The sequence below is a fragment of the Vulpes vulpes genome, chromosome 13 (genome assembly GCF_048418805.1).
Source record: "Vulpes vulpes isolate BD-2025 chromosome 13, VulVul3, whole genome shotgun sequence".
Classification (NCBI taxonomy): domain Eukaryota; kingdom Metazoa; phylum Chordata; class Mammalia; order Carnivora; family Canidae; genus Vulpes; species Vulpes vulpes.
In genome coordinates this window covers 58,454,388-58,467,706 of record NC_132792.1, presented here as the reverse complement: position 1 = coordinate 58,467,706, position 13,319 = coordinate 58,454,388, and the positions used below count along the sequence as shown (strand labels likewise).

At 40.5% G+C, this 13,319-nt stretch overlaps 1 protein-coding gene across 1 annotated transcript in view; it reads right to left on the bottom strand.

Annotated features, from left to right (window-relative positions):
- Nucleotides 1-12,712, bottom strand: part of TRPA1 (transient receptor potential cation channel subfamily A member 1) — a 54,391-nt gene extending 41,679 nt beyond the window's left edge. The window contains exons 1-3 of the mRNA XM_026012548.2: nt 12,488-12,712; nt 5,910-6,069; nt 3,293-3,468 (exon numbers count right to left, since the gene is read on the bottom strand). Of these exons, the coding sequence (XP_025868333.2) occupies nt 3,293-3,468; nt 5,910-6,069; nt 12,488-12,598 (447 nt within the window). The 5' untranslated portion in view covers nt 12,599-12,712. The remainder of the gene's footprint in view (nt 1-3,292; nt 3,469-5,909; nt 6,070-12,487) is intronic.
- Nucleotides 12,713-13,319: the final 607 nt, after the last annotated feature.

Here is a 13,319-nt window from a genome sequence, read left to right as displayed (position 1 = left end):
AAATGTCTCTCCCAAGACAGAACGTTTGATTTGGACTACTAGAGGTCTTTTTCTTATAGCAAGATTATGATAAAACTGTAATATGTGCTTACAACTAAATTCCTCAAAAATAATTAAACTGTTTCCTAAAAACCTTGACTTAAAAAAAAAAAAAATGGTGCACAGAGCCCTTTAATAGAATATGCCCTGTTATGTCCGCAAATGAATTAGGCTTACTAATTACCTTTGCTCATAAAACAAAATTAAACTCACATTTTAGTATATAAGAATACATAGGAAATTATTGATAGATGAAAGAAAATGAGAGCACAGGTTCATTCTGAACTTTAGGCACTTACATATTCTGTTCTCAACAAACTCCAGATTCCCATGTAAAATAACCTACTGAGTCTGTAAGAGATTTTTCTCTGTTTGCCCTCTTAGAATCATAGATCATAGTTTTTGTTTTTTTTTTTCTTTTTTCCTGCGCAGCCCGGAGCAGCCTCTGATCAGCTTTGTTCACATGCCCTGCCCCCTCCTTCCCTGCACACCCCACCCCTGCCCTTCGCGGTCCAGCCAATCCAGGCCCGCGCCACCAGGCAGGCTGGCCAATGGCAGGAGCAGGGGTGCGGGGACCTAGATCATAGATTTATAGCACTTATTAGCATGGTATTGCTTACTACCATAAGCACAATTTTTCATAAAGCCGGATAAGATTACATGTGGCAGAGATCCCAGAGAGAGCAACTAAACTGTGCTCATTTCAGATTTACTCATGACCAGGCAAGTATGGAAGTTTGCAGGTGTGGCCTCCAGAGGTCCCTTTGATAAAAATCCAGGAAACCTCATTGGGGGGAGGGGGGGGTTTGTTAAACCACTGAATACATAGGGAGTAAGTCCTAAGCACTAAAGGCTTACAGGCTATGAGAAACAAGGCCAACGTCTCCCAGGGAACACTGCACACTACTGGTGTCTGTCCAAGAACTTGAGGTGAAGGGCAAGTAAAAATTTACTTTATAAGCATGTGGTAGAAGGTCTGGGGGAAGGCTGGCCAAGTAAACAATGGAGAAACATTCTACATTCAGCAAAGGCCAGTGGGGTACAGGCCAATGGACGTAACTGGGAGAGGCACCCCTACAGGATTTGCTTGCAAGCACAGAGAGAAACACTCCAAAATTCTCTCCTCCTTCCATTCTCTTCATCTCCAGTGAAGTAGAGGGGTTTGAAAATAGTTTTAGATGAAGTAATGGTGAGAAAGACCAAGCAAAAGAGAGACAACTAATTTCAATTCTCTTATAACTCTACTATTTTTTTTTGTTCTGGTGTCACCGGGAAACTCTGTTATATCTACCATCTAAATTTATAAATCAGTTATGGGCTTGTTTCTAAATTTTCTTCTCTATTTCTGTGTGATACCTTTCTATATTTGTTAGTCTTGAGATTTCTGATTTCTAATTAACAATAGCTTTTAAACCATTACCTGCCTTTGAATTCCCAAATCACACTTTCAGGATCAAGATTAATTCAGCTGATGGGTATTAGCTTCTAAAAAGAGCCTTCAGAGGAAGCATAAGTGTTCCTTGAGGAAATATGTGGCCTCTCTGGGAGGAGGAGGAGGGGTGTCCCGGGTGTCCCCACAGTCACCAGTGGCCCAATGTAATTGGTATAGAATAACCGGCTGGCTTACAAATAATGCAGACATTTTAAAAGCAGCCTACTGCCAAAGGCCTCTTCAAAAACCTCCTCAAGGGGCTATCCTGAACCACCTTCTTAAGGACTGATACTTAAGCTCATTCCTTCTCCTTTAAGCAAAAAGCCCATTTACAACTTCATTTATTCAAGAGCCATAGTGGTGAGGACTGGAGATATTTAGATGAGTCGCACACAGTCCTTCCTTCAAGGATAACCAACCAGGGCCAGAGAAAACCACATGAACATTGGATTGTAATACCATGTGCTAAGTATTATTATTGAGCTATACACAAGTTACAGTAGGAAAGCAGAAAGCAGGCTCCTCACACCCTCTTTGCCTGACTTCAAGGAACCAATCACCCAAGGGGCTAAGAGGAAGGTATCCGGGCTAATGGGAGCATGGAGTTCAAGAACACTCTTGGGATTTCTTTGGTGATTTATAGACAAAGTAGGTTTTGGTATGCTGTGATGGGCCAGATATTTTTGTCCCTCCAAAATTCCTATGTTGAAATTCTAATCCCCATTGTGATGGTATTAGGGTGGGGGTGGCCTTCAGAAGGTGATTAAGAATGACAGTAGTGCCCTTATAAAAGAAATCCCAGAAATCTCTCTCCCCCTTCTGCTTCGTAAGATGAGAGCCATCTATGGAAACAGGAAGCGGGCCCTCATCAGACACCAAGTCAGCTAGTGCCTTGATCTTGGACTTCCCTGCCTTCAGAACTGTGAGAAACAAATGCTTGTTGTTTAAGGCCCACAATCTATGGTATTTTGTTATAGCAATTCAAACTGATTAAGATATGTGGCTTAGCACAATATTCAAGTAATTATCTGCAATGTAATTATCTCAGGAAAACACTGTAAGTTCCAAACTGCCTCTCTCAGAAATAAATATGTGGAATGTGATCCATTTGTAAACTTCATTGCTATCTAAGTAAGTGGGTGTGTGAGACTCTGCAATGCAATTTAAAAGCCTGGGACTAAACCTTACTCTTTTGGCATTTTCCAGTATTTTCTCTATTTGACGAAACTCACTCTGAATACTCACAAAAAAATTAGAAATCCCTCAAAAGTATCATTATGTCTTCTGCTAAGACATGCCATCCACTAAGGCATGTCATCTACTCTAACAAAAAACAGTAAATCACAACTATGTTTTTATGTCTTTGTTGAGGAATTCATCACTGTCTTCCTTTTAATCATTTAATCGGGTTAAAAAAAAGTAAAGCATTATTAAGTCACAAACACAAAGAGGACAAAATTTCTAATTCTGGCTTTCAACCAGTTATATGAGATTAGGCAAATTATTTCATTCTCTCTCTGCCTCAGTTCCCTCAGGTACAAAATAGGCATAATAATAATAGTCTTACTACATAGTCTTGTTTCTTTTAATGAGGATTTAAAAACTGAGATATACAAAGCTTTTTTAAAAAAATACTGATACATAACTCTTCGATAAAAACTATCATCATCAATCATTATCGGCTGGTCAAAAGCAAAACCAATGTTATAATTACTCTATTTTGTTCACAATGGCAGGCTAGATGGACCACTATGGTTCCAGCAGTGACTCTGGACCTGGGCCCTGGCCCATGCTCTGAGGGGGCACGAACAGCAGCCTTACCTTTATCACCTCATTGTGCAAGCCCTGCACAGCTATATGAAGGGGTGCCATCATGTTGCTGTTTCGGAGGTTTGGGTTAGCTCCTTTGCTAAGAAGAAATTTAACACTTTCAACCTGGTTTTTTTCTGCAGCCCAGTGCAGAGGGGTATTTCCATAATCATCCATCACATTCAGCACTAAAAAAAAGACATCAAAATAAGAGTTAGGTTTTGCTTGAACTATATTCAATACATATGGCATGCCTGTTCACCTCAAAACTCACTGCCAAGTGCTACTGACATAGGCCCTTCTTTATTAAAAAATTAAAATATAGCTTCAGTTACCAAAAACATCTAATGGACACCTACAGTATGCTGAAGTATGGCATTGAATGTCAAATGAATTAGAGGTCTATCTGCAGCATCCACAAGAAATAGATTCTCCTCTTGCTATGTGTTTTTATCTGCAGTATGAATTTGGGGATAGTTGTAAAATGTTGAGCTTATATAAAAACAGTAACTATATGCCAGAATCTCTGTGTTCCATACAACCATTATTGCCCTCAACCCTCCAATAGTCTACAAGGAACCATGACCATTTTTCAGAAAAATAAAGATGAAGCCTAGAGAGGTTTAAAATCTTGCCAATGTTACACAACCAATATGGAGTTCTGTAAACTGTCTTACTCTTTCAACCTAGTGTTAACATATTCAAATTTGGCAGGAAGGAAAGGAGGAAGTTGGAGAAAGGAGGGAAGAAGGGAAGGGGGAAAGAAAAAATTTAAAATATATATACTTTGTAACATTTCAGGGAGAAGAATATCAAATCATGTCTTCAAAGTTCTTAGTAGCGTGACCCATAGCAATGGTTCAAAAAATATTAATGAGAAAAAAAAGACACACCACGAATAAAACATAAGACTGGAATTAGAGCTTGTGCCCCTGATGCTACACATCGTTGCCACTTGTTTCTATAATATGACATATTGTACTATTTACCCTGGAAGCTCAGCATAAGAACATGCCCTTTCATACCACAGTGTCTTCTAGACATGACTGACTGTTTTATCAACCATTTTAATTAGTGGCAGGATATTATTATATCTGGAGGGAGCAGTCTTCAGTCATGATTTGGGGCCCATGAGCAACTATGCTGCATCCATATTTCCCATTTTTTCCCCTTCCAAAATTTATCTTTCCACTTTCATTCATCCAAGTACCTCATTCTCAGCCACACATATACACTCCCCCTCCTTCTATCTCCCCCCCTCCCTCTCTCTCTCTCTCTTTGACCATTATGTTTGATCAAGATACTCCATTCAAGCAATTCATTCAGCACCAAACTTAAACAGGGGCCTAAAATGATAAATGCCCATTCACTCATTAAATAACTTGAATTTGACTTTTATCTCTATCAGTTCTCAGAAATCATTTTTACAAAGGTAACTGAGGCCTTTGAACACAAGAGTTACTGTGATCTTCTTCCTACTTGCATCTCTTTGGTGCAGTTATCTTTATGATGCATCTATCCAATAACTCTTCCCTCAGCTTCTTTACCATCAATCTCATATCCACCATCCTCTTCACCATCCTCTTGCTGGCTTTTCCTCTGCCATCTGATCCTTAATATCGGTGCTCTCCCCTTAGCTACCTTTGCTATCAATTTCGAGGTCTCCTACAGGATTTTCATGCACTTCCACAGCCTCAGCTACTTTCTTTGAACAATGGCCCCATGGGAGCAGTTTTCCCCCTTCTAGAGTTCTAGTCTACTATAACACTAGCTACCAGTCTACTGGATATTTCCAAGTAGTTGCCCTTTGGACCTTTAAGACTTAGTATGCCCAAATCAAACTCATTATTCTTCACACGTCATTCTCATTTGTCTTCTGTTCTTTTTATATGCCTTCTTTTCTGGATAGCTATACTATTAGCCGAATCTCCTAAATTAGGAATCTCAAAGTCATTTTAACTGCTTGCCACTTACTCCTCACACTCAGTCTCTTATCAAGCACTGTCCACACTACATGCAAAATAGCTCCTGATTCTCTCCCTTTCTCCCTATTCCAATACCAAAACCCTGGTGGATTCTCATCTTCTTTTTGCTACTAGAGTAGCTTTTCAACTAGGCTTCCATTTATAATCCATCTTCTACAATATTGATAGAATCATTTTTAGATAATAAAGGTCTTATCACAATATCTCACTGCTTAAATCTGTGCCATTCCCCTTCCTTATGTGACTGTAGTTGAGTTTCTCAAACAAGGCTAAGTGTGCACAAAGCTGGATAGAAGATGTTCCATCTTCTTAGAGTCTCAATTTTATTCAGTGATATGCAATTTAAGTGCAAAATTATCTCAATGGAAATAATGAAGAAGAATACATAAAATGTATATGTGTATATATGTGTATGTGTATGCATATTGTGTACTATCCCAGATCTCTGTACCACCCTTTGCAGTATTTCAGTGGAAATATTTGAGGAGCACCAGCCTGAAGGGAAAACCACACTCCTGAGTGAGGTACTCAGGCCCTTTATAATCTGGAAGTAATTTGCCCTTCAGAATTCCTTCATGCCACTCTTCCCAATGAATCTAATGGGATTATGGACTTATGCGGCACTCATTGTAACATCCTGTGACCTTCAAAAGAGGAGTCACTGATGATCATCTCCATCAGCTCCACTTGACCTTCTTCTGCGGCATGGTGCAAAGGGGATGTGTTCATATTATCATATTTGTTTAATTTCTTTCGTTTCTTCATAAAGTTTTTATATCGACATGTACTTCCATCAAAAACCACCTGGAAGTATATAAAAATTGTTACCTCCAACAAGCAAACATAAAACTTATTAATACAAGTTAAGTTTTTAAAGGAGGGAGGGGCGGAGGGAGAAGGGGAGAGAGAGAAAGAAAGAGAGAGATAATCTGCTGAGGGTGGAGCCCAATTTGGGGCTCAATCTCACAACCCTGAGATCAAGACCTGAGATGAAATCCAGAGTCAGACGCTTAATCAATTGAGCATCCAGGCACCACAATACAAGTAATTATTAAAAGGTTACCATCATTCAAAACCATTTATCACACTTATGATAAAGTAAACATTTTTTGAAGAACACAAAATGAGTACAAGACATATAGAAGGTATAACTAAATGCCTGAACATTAATAAGTGCATTAAATAAATGACTTGCTTTTCTGATAATAAACTTTGTATATGCTGTAGAAATAAAGCCCTCGAGAAAAGTTTTGTTGAAGTAATTCTAAGCGATGTGATCTAAGAAATAATAAGTATATGAAAATATAGAGAAATTTTCTTTGCCAGGTGAAAATGTACTTAAATCATAGCATGAGAGATTTTGATTAGATAAAAAGATTTTCATGAATGCAAAAGATTAAGTCCAGGAATCTAAATTATGGTCCTCTCTTTGACCTTCCTGCTGACAGTCAATTCCCAACCAATGTTTCATTATATAGCAGCACTAGAATCATACTGAAGCAATGCCATGTAACTTACTTTATCAGTAGTCTAGATGGCTATCCACGCCCCTCTTCCCCACCCCCCCACCCCCAGGATTAAGTAATTCCTCCTCTTTTGGCTACCAGTTTCCTGCACCAGGCCAAGTCTGCTCAACCTCCTCATCGTTCTCTGCATACTGAAAATGCAAGCATTATTGTACACTAATACTAAGGACCAGATACAAGGACACTGAGAGGTTACACAATTTGGCTAAAGGTACCCAGTCAATGGCAAAGTCATAATTTCAACAGGAGATGCATGGTATATATATTTTGGCTGGCTGGTGAATGCTGGAAAAACCAACATACAATAGAAACTGGGGTAAAAATCATTGTCATAGAATGAGCTGTGTGACAGACTAAGATATTATAAACCATAAGGACAGACATTAGAAAGCAAGTTCAGTAGGTTTTTAGGCATAGTTGGCTGTGGTCTCTGGCCTGTGAAAGTGTAACTCTAAACACATGTTCGCTTCCTCTGATATCAGGGGAGGAGTAAGAGGCTTTTTTTGAATATTTTTCTCTAACATTCTCTTTTCTTTCTCATGCTTTTTATATTCTTTATTATGACTGGACTCAGGATAATTTATCATAAATGACATTGTGTTTCTTCCTTATAAAATTTTGTGGTGACAGTGTTGACATTCTGCTTTTGATTCGTTCTCACAAGATATCACAAATTCCCAAACAGAATTTTTTCTAGAAAATCTCATGGCCTAACCAGAATGGACTTACTAAAAATTAAATACATCTTTAAAAATTAAATACATCAAATTTTATTTGATGTTATAAATGTAACAAAATTTTATAAAAGCCTTCATGTGATAAACTTGGTTCTATTATCCTGCCTTGCATTATTTAAATTTTCACAAATATTTTAGATCAAAAGTATATTGGTTTTCCAAAAATTGTCTAATGGATCCTCTCTTAACTGACAATCTCTAATTCCCCATTCTAGTTCCCTACTTGAAAATTCTTAGTGTCTGTTTTATAGAGATTAAGAATTTTCAAAAAAATCAATTTTAATTATATTTATTATGCTTCAATTGACAAGTTTTATTCAAAGTTGCTTCTAGAATTCCTTATATTTGAAAGTACTTAGGTATTATCAAGAAATACGACCTATCTTACTCTACTGATAACATTTTCATATTGCTTAGGTATGGTGGTATTACTGATAACACATCAGTCCAGAGACATCAGAAATGGCACTGAATTACTTATTTTGCTATTTGACTGCCAAAGGCAAATTGTAGATTTTGGCCTAAAACTGAGGCTGTAGCCAAACCCTGGCATGTCTCTGAATTGCATACAAGTGTTCTACTCCAGATGCCAGTCTCTTCTAGCACAATGCTGTGTTCATGTTGTGCTTAGCTTGAGCTATACCAGGTTGTCCACCTGAACGAAGTGGGCCCTTCTCTCTTTCCTTTCCATTTCGCCTTCCTAATGCCCTCTTAAATTCTCCCTCCTTCTTGACGCTTTCACGAGAGCTACAAGATGCCATTCCTCTAGCTTAGCCTTTATGTCTCTCACGACTGCACAGTGAGACACAGGCCATAGAATGTATGGTGACATTACAATGCTGACAGTTACTGTAATGTGTGCCATGTATTCTCATGTTTTGAATTTTTTCTCCACTTTAATTTCTAACATGGTAATTATTGGAAGCTTTAACCCCATAAACAAGCATTCTTTGAAATCTTCAATTTTGTTCATGTGTAAAGGGATTTTAAGATAAGAAAAAGTTTGAGGGATCCCTGGGTGGCGCAGCGGTTTGGCACCTGCCTTTGGCCCAGGGCGCGATCCTGGAGACCCAGGATTGAATCCCACAGCGGGCTCCCGATGCATGGAGCCTGCTTCTCCCTCTGCCTATGTCTCTACCTCTCTCTCTCTCTCTCTCTCTCTCTCTGTGTGACTATCATAAATAAATAAAATTTTTTTAAAAAAGGTTTAAAAAAAATAAAAAGTTTGAGAAATACTCTCTAGTTCATTCCTCACACTATGTATGCTGTATGTATACTACACATTTGCATACTTATTTTGGATGATATTCTATATATGCAAATAGGTTTTCCAGAAAGAGAGAGTGAAGGAAGGAGAAAAGAAAGGAAGACCCAGAGCTCTTACAGAGCAGCAGGTGGAGCCATATGGACTATTATACACCCTACAATTTTTCCAGACTACCTTTTATTTATTCTTGAGAGACACACAGAGAGGCAGAGACACAGGCAGAGGGAGAAGCAGGCTCCATGAAGGGAGACCCTCCCAGACTACATTTTTAGAAATCAATGAGAAAAATTAATGGAACCTCATTCCACTGCTATGGTAATATATAAACTAAAATTATTTCTCGGGGATCCCTGGGTGGCTCAGCAGTTTGGCGCCTGCCTTTGGCCCAGGGCACGATCCTGGAGTCCCGGAATCCAGTCCCGCGTCAGGCTCTCGACATGGAGCCTGCTTCTCTGCCTGTGTCTCTGCCTCCCTCCCTCTCTCTCTCTCCCTCTATATCTATCATAAATAAATAAATAAATAAATAAATAAATAAATAATCTTTAAAAAAAAATAAAAATTATTTCTCAATGTCCCTCCCAGCTTTGCATATATGTGACCAAATAATACATCTGTCTGTTTTATTTTCTGAAGGTATTTCTTAACAAATATCTCATCACACGAACCTAAACATCTTACAAGACAGTACCTTACCATAGGAATCATCTTAAATAACTGCTTCCTGAAAATACAGAAACTTTCTTAAAATAAATGATCCAGATATTTGCTTTAATTCTACCTTTGTTGTAACTGATCACATCTGCTCACATGAAATAAAGTATTAAAGTACCTAATGTATTTTAAAATAGTTAATAAACATGGAGCATATGACTTATTCAACAACAACAAAAGCATTCATTCAACAAATGCCAGGCTGAAATAAATAAGACAAAATCCCTTAAAATTGTGAATTTTGGTTTTTGCTGTTATCACACAATAGTACCAAAGAAATCACTTTTCTATGACTCCTTTAAATACACAGGTATCACTTTTCAACTACAAAACACACAATTTTAGTGAAGGATAGAACAATGAGCATGCAAATATTTCCAAACTTAAACAGATTCAGTAATAAATTTAAAATAAGCTTCTTACAGAAATGAGCTGTTTCACAATGTCTCACTATATCAAAGAAAGCATCTAATTACATTTGGAAGTATTGAATTTGATGATCTCCCAGTGATAATAAAAGGATTACACTGCCCACCCCCAGTGCCAGAGAGAACAATTTACAGGTCTGTTCATTGATGTGTTGTCAATACAAATCCCATTACACTCTTGAGAACAAGTACTATGTTCAGATGCTCATAAGGTACTGTTGAATTCACAATGACAAAAGAGCATCTAAGTACTTTATATAAGTTCATCAGAAGTGCTAACCAGTTTGAATTCAGTACACAAACACAAAAACAAAACAAAACAAAAACACACACACACACAAAAAGAATTCAGTACACAATATGATAAGTCGGGTTTTGAAGAGACTTCTTAAAGTACTGGAAGTAACCAAGGATGTCATTTAGACAAAGTTATTATATATTCACTCAATACAGCTTTTTATTGTCACAGGGTTACTTCAGATTCTTTTGGATTCTGAACTATATGACCAGATACAGAACATAACAGACTACATGACTTTTTAAAGAAGCTCATTCTAAGCACTTTAAAACAGAGATATCAAATACATTTGTTCTAAATTGCTTTAATGAAATACACACAAGCAGCAATGGGGTAAAAAAGAGGGAAACTAGGTGAAAGACCTGCAAATGAAGAGTCAAATGCTAATGTATTAACTCTATTGAAAGAAAGTCATGGAAATAGGTAAAGGCTTCAGTCAGATGGTTCTTTCCCACCTTTCTCATCTTGTAAGGTTTCTTCCATCCTTTGATTTTTGTTAGTATTCCTGAGATGGTATGTCTATGCTGGAGAAAATACTATACGCTGTGTCTTTTTTTTTTTTTAAGATTTAGTATATTTAGTATATTTATTCATGAGAGACACAGAGAGAGAGAGAGAGAGAGAGAGAGAGAGAGAGAGAGAGGCAGAGATACAGGCAGAAGGCCCCATGCAGGGAGCCCGGCATGGGACCCGATCCCAGGTCTCCAGGATCATGCCCTGGGCTGAAGGCAGTACTAAACCGCTGAGCCACCCGGGCTGCCCCTATACTGTGTCTTTTCAATCAGTAAATCCTTAGAGTCAGAACTTTCCACAATATTATACATACTGATTTGCAATTGGTCTCAGGGCTGACATTACTGTAGATAATAAAATACATAAGCCCTTCAAACTAACAAGCTCTATTGTGGCTTCTAAAAGCCTTAAATAATATAAATGGCTCTACTTGACTTAGGCAATAAAACTAAATGAAGACAAAAACATGAAGTTAGAGACTCTGTGCTAGAGAAATCCTTCAGCAAGTATCTCTTGAAAACAAAACCACACTGGTAAATGAAATATTTCTGATAAGATTTTTGAAATATAAAATTTTCTTCCAATCTGTAATACTAATTCCAAAGACACTATCCTAGTGCTTGAAATCAACTCATGTCATCAATTCTTCGGATTAAGCCTAAAAAGCCTAGTTAATATGCTAACATTAAGGAGGAGAAAAAAAAGAAAAGATCAGTGTTTAATCGGGATGCACAAAAAGGGGAAGTCTGGTTTGTCCCTTTATGTGATTTACTACACAGGCCTGACTCACACGATGGCAACAGTGTCAACTTGTGCAACCTATTTAGAGGTCAATCTGATGATTTCCATCAAAATTAAAGCTAGGCATACCACTTGGCCCTGCTAAGACTTTAACATACATACTATTCACTAATGTACTAAAACAATAAGCCGTATCCACGCTCACAGACACAATCACATGTGTGATAGCAAAACAAAACAAAAACAACCTAAGTGCCCACTCATGCTGCACTAGTGAAGTAAATCAGGATACGTTCACACAAGGGAATACTATAATGCTGCAAAAAAGAGTGAGGTACGTCTCCAGGTGCTGAATTTTAAAGCGCTCTAAAATACAATTTCACAAGTCACGTGTGTGAATTTGTGCAAACTCCCCCTCTCCCTGTGCTCTGGAAAATACCTGAGGAACTTCAACTAGATTCCACTTTGGAAAGGGATGGGGGGGGGGGGTGCAGTTTGCAGAAGAGACACGTGGTATTTTAACATTCAAAAAGAGACAAAAGAGACCCTTCCTGGGCAGCGGTTTGGCGCCTGCCTGCAGCCCAGGGCGTGATCCTGGAGTCCCGGGATCGAGTCCCACGTCGGGCTCCCTGCGTGGAGCCTGCTTCTCCCTCTGCCTGTGTCTCTGCCTCTCATGAATAAATAAATCTTTAAAAAAATTAAAAGAGAGAGAGAGACCCTCCCTCCCGCTGGCCCTGCTCGGAAAGCCAGGGACTGCTTCGCTGAGGCCCCAAGCGCGCGGTCCCCTGACCTCTCCTGACGCCGGGGTGTCGGGGACAGACGCCCATCCTAGCCCTGGGCGCCTCGCGAAGACCACCGACCCCGCAAAGGGCCTCCCCTCCCCGGGTGCCCCCCCGCCCCGTGCGCGGCCTCCTCGCGTCCCGGGGCTGCGGGCGGCCGGACCCCAGGAACTCCGGAGCGCCCAGGTAAGCGCCGCCGGCCCAGCCCGCCGCCCAGGGTACCTTAAGCGCGTCCATGGAGTCGTCCGAGTGGTTCTCCACGCCCCGGTACACTGCGCCCTGGGGCTCCTCCTGCTTCCCAGGGCTCAGCATCTTCCTCAGGCTGCGCCGCATCGACCGCGCCCCGGCGCCACCTGCGCCACCTGCGCCACCTGCGCCAGCTGCGCGGCTGCTCCGCGCGGGCGCCCGCACCTGCGGGGAGGGAGCGCCGGGAGCCGGGAGCCGGGAGCCCCCCCGCCCGCCGCCCGCGGGCCCCGGGAACTTCGGGAAGGGCTTGCGCGTCCCGGGCTACTCGCAGCGCAGGAAGCCAGGGGCGCCGGGGAAGGAGGCAGGGACGCCGACCTCGGGCCGCGCACCCCGATCAGGGTGTCAGGGCTGGGTGGATCCGAGGAATCTGGAAGCTTTTATAAGAAAAAACCGTAAGAACCGCCCACCCGCTGGACCGAGGCGGGGGGCGGGGGATGCTGGTGGTTGAGGCTGAGAATAACTGAGTGCTGAGTGTCTTGGGAGGATTTTAATTTTTTAGGACTCCCCCCCCCCCCCCCCAAGGAAAGCTTCTCAGGTTGAATTTCCCTCTTTAGGCTCTTTGACTTGGAAGTAAGGTTTTTATGCAAACTTCTTTTTCCTGAAGATCAGGGAGAAAGAGGAGATCCTAGCGCTGGTTTGAGCCACTAGATTGGGTCCCTTTGAAGCTCAGGTCCCCTTTCCCGTGGATGGCAGAACTAATCTCAGATTCAGTGTCTCACAATGGCTTAAAAAAAATGACTGTCAGTCTAAAGGTAAATCATATTGACCGCTGTCGGCTTGTTTTCCCTCAGCTGTTTGTGAAAGGCTT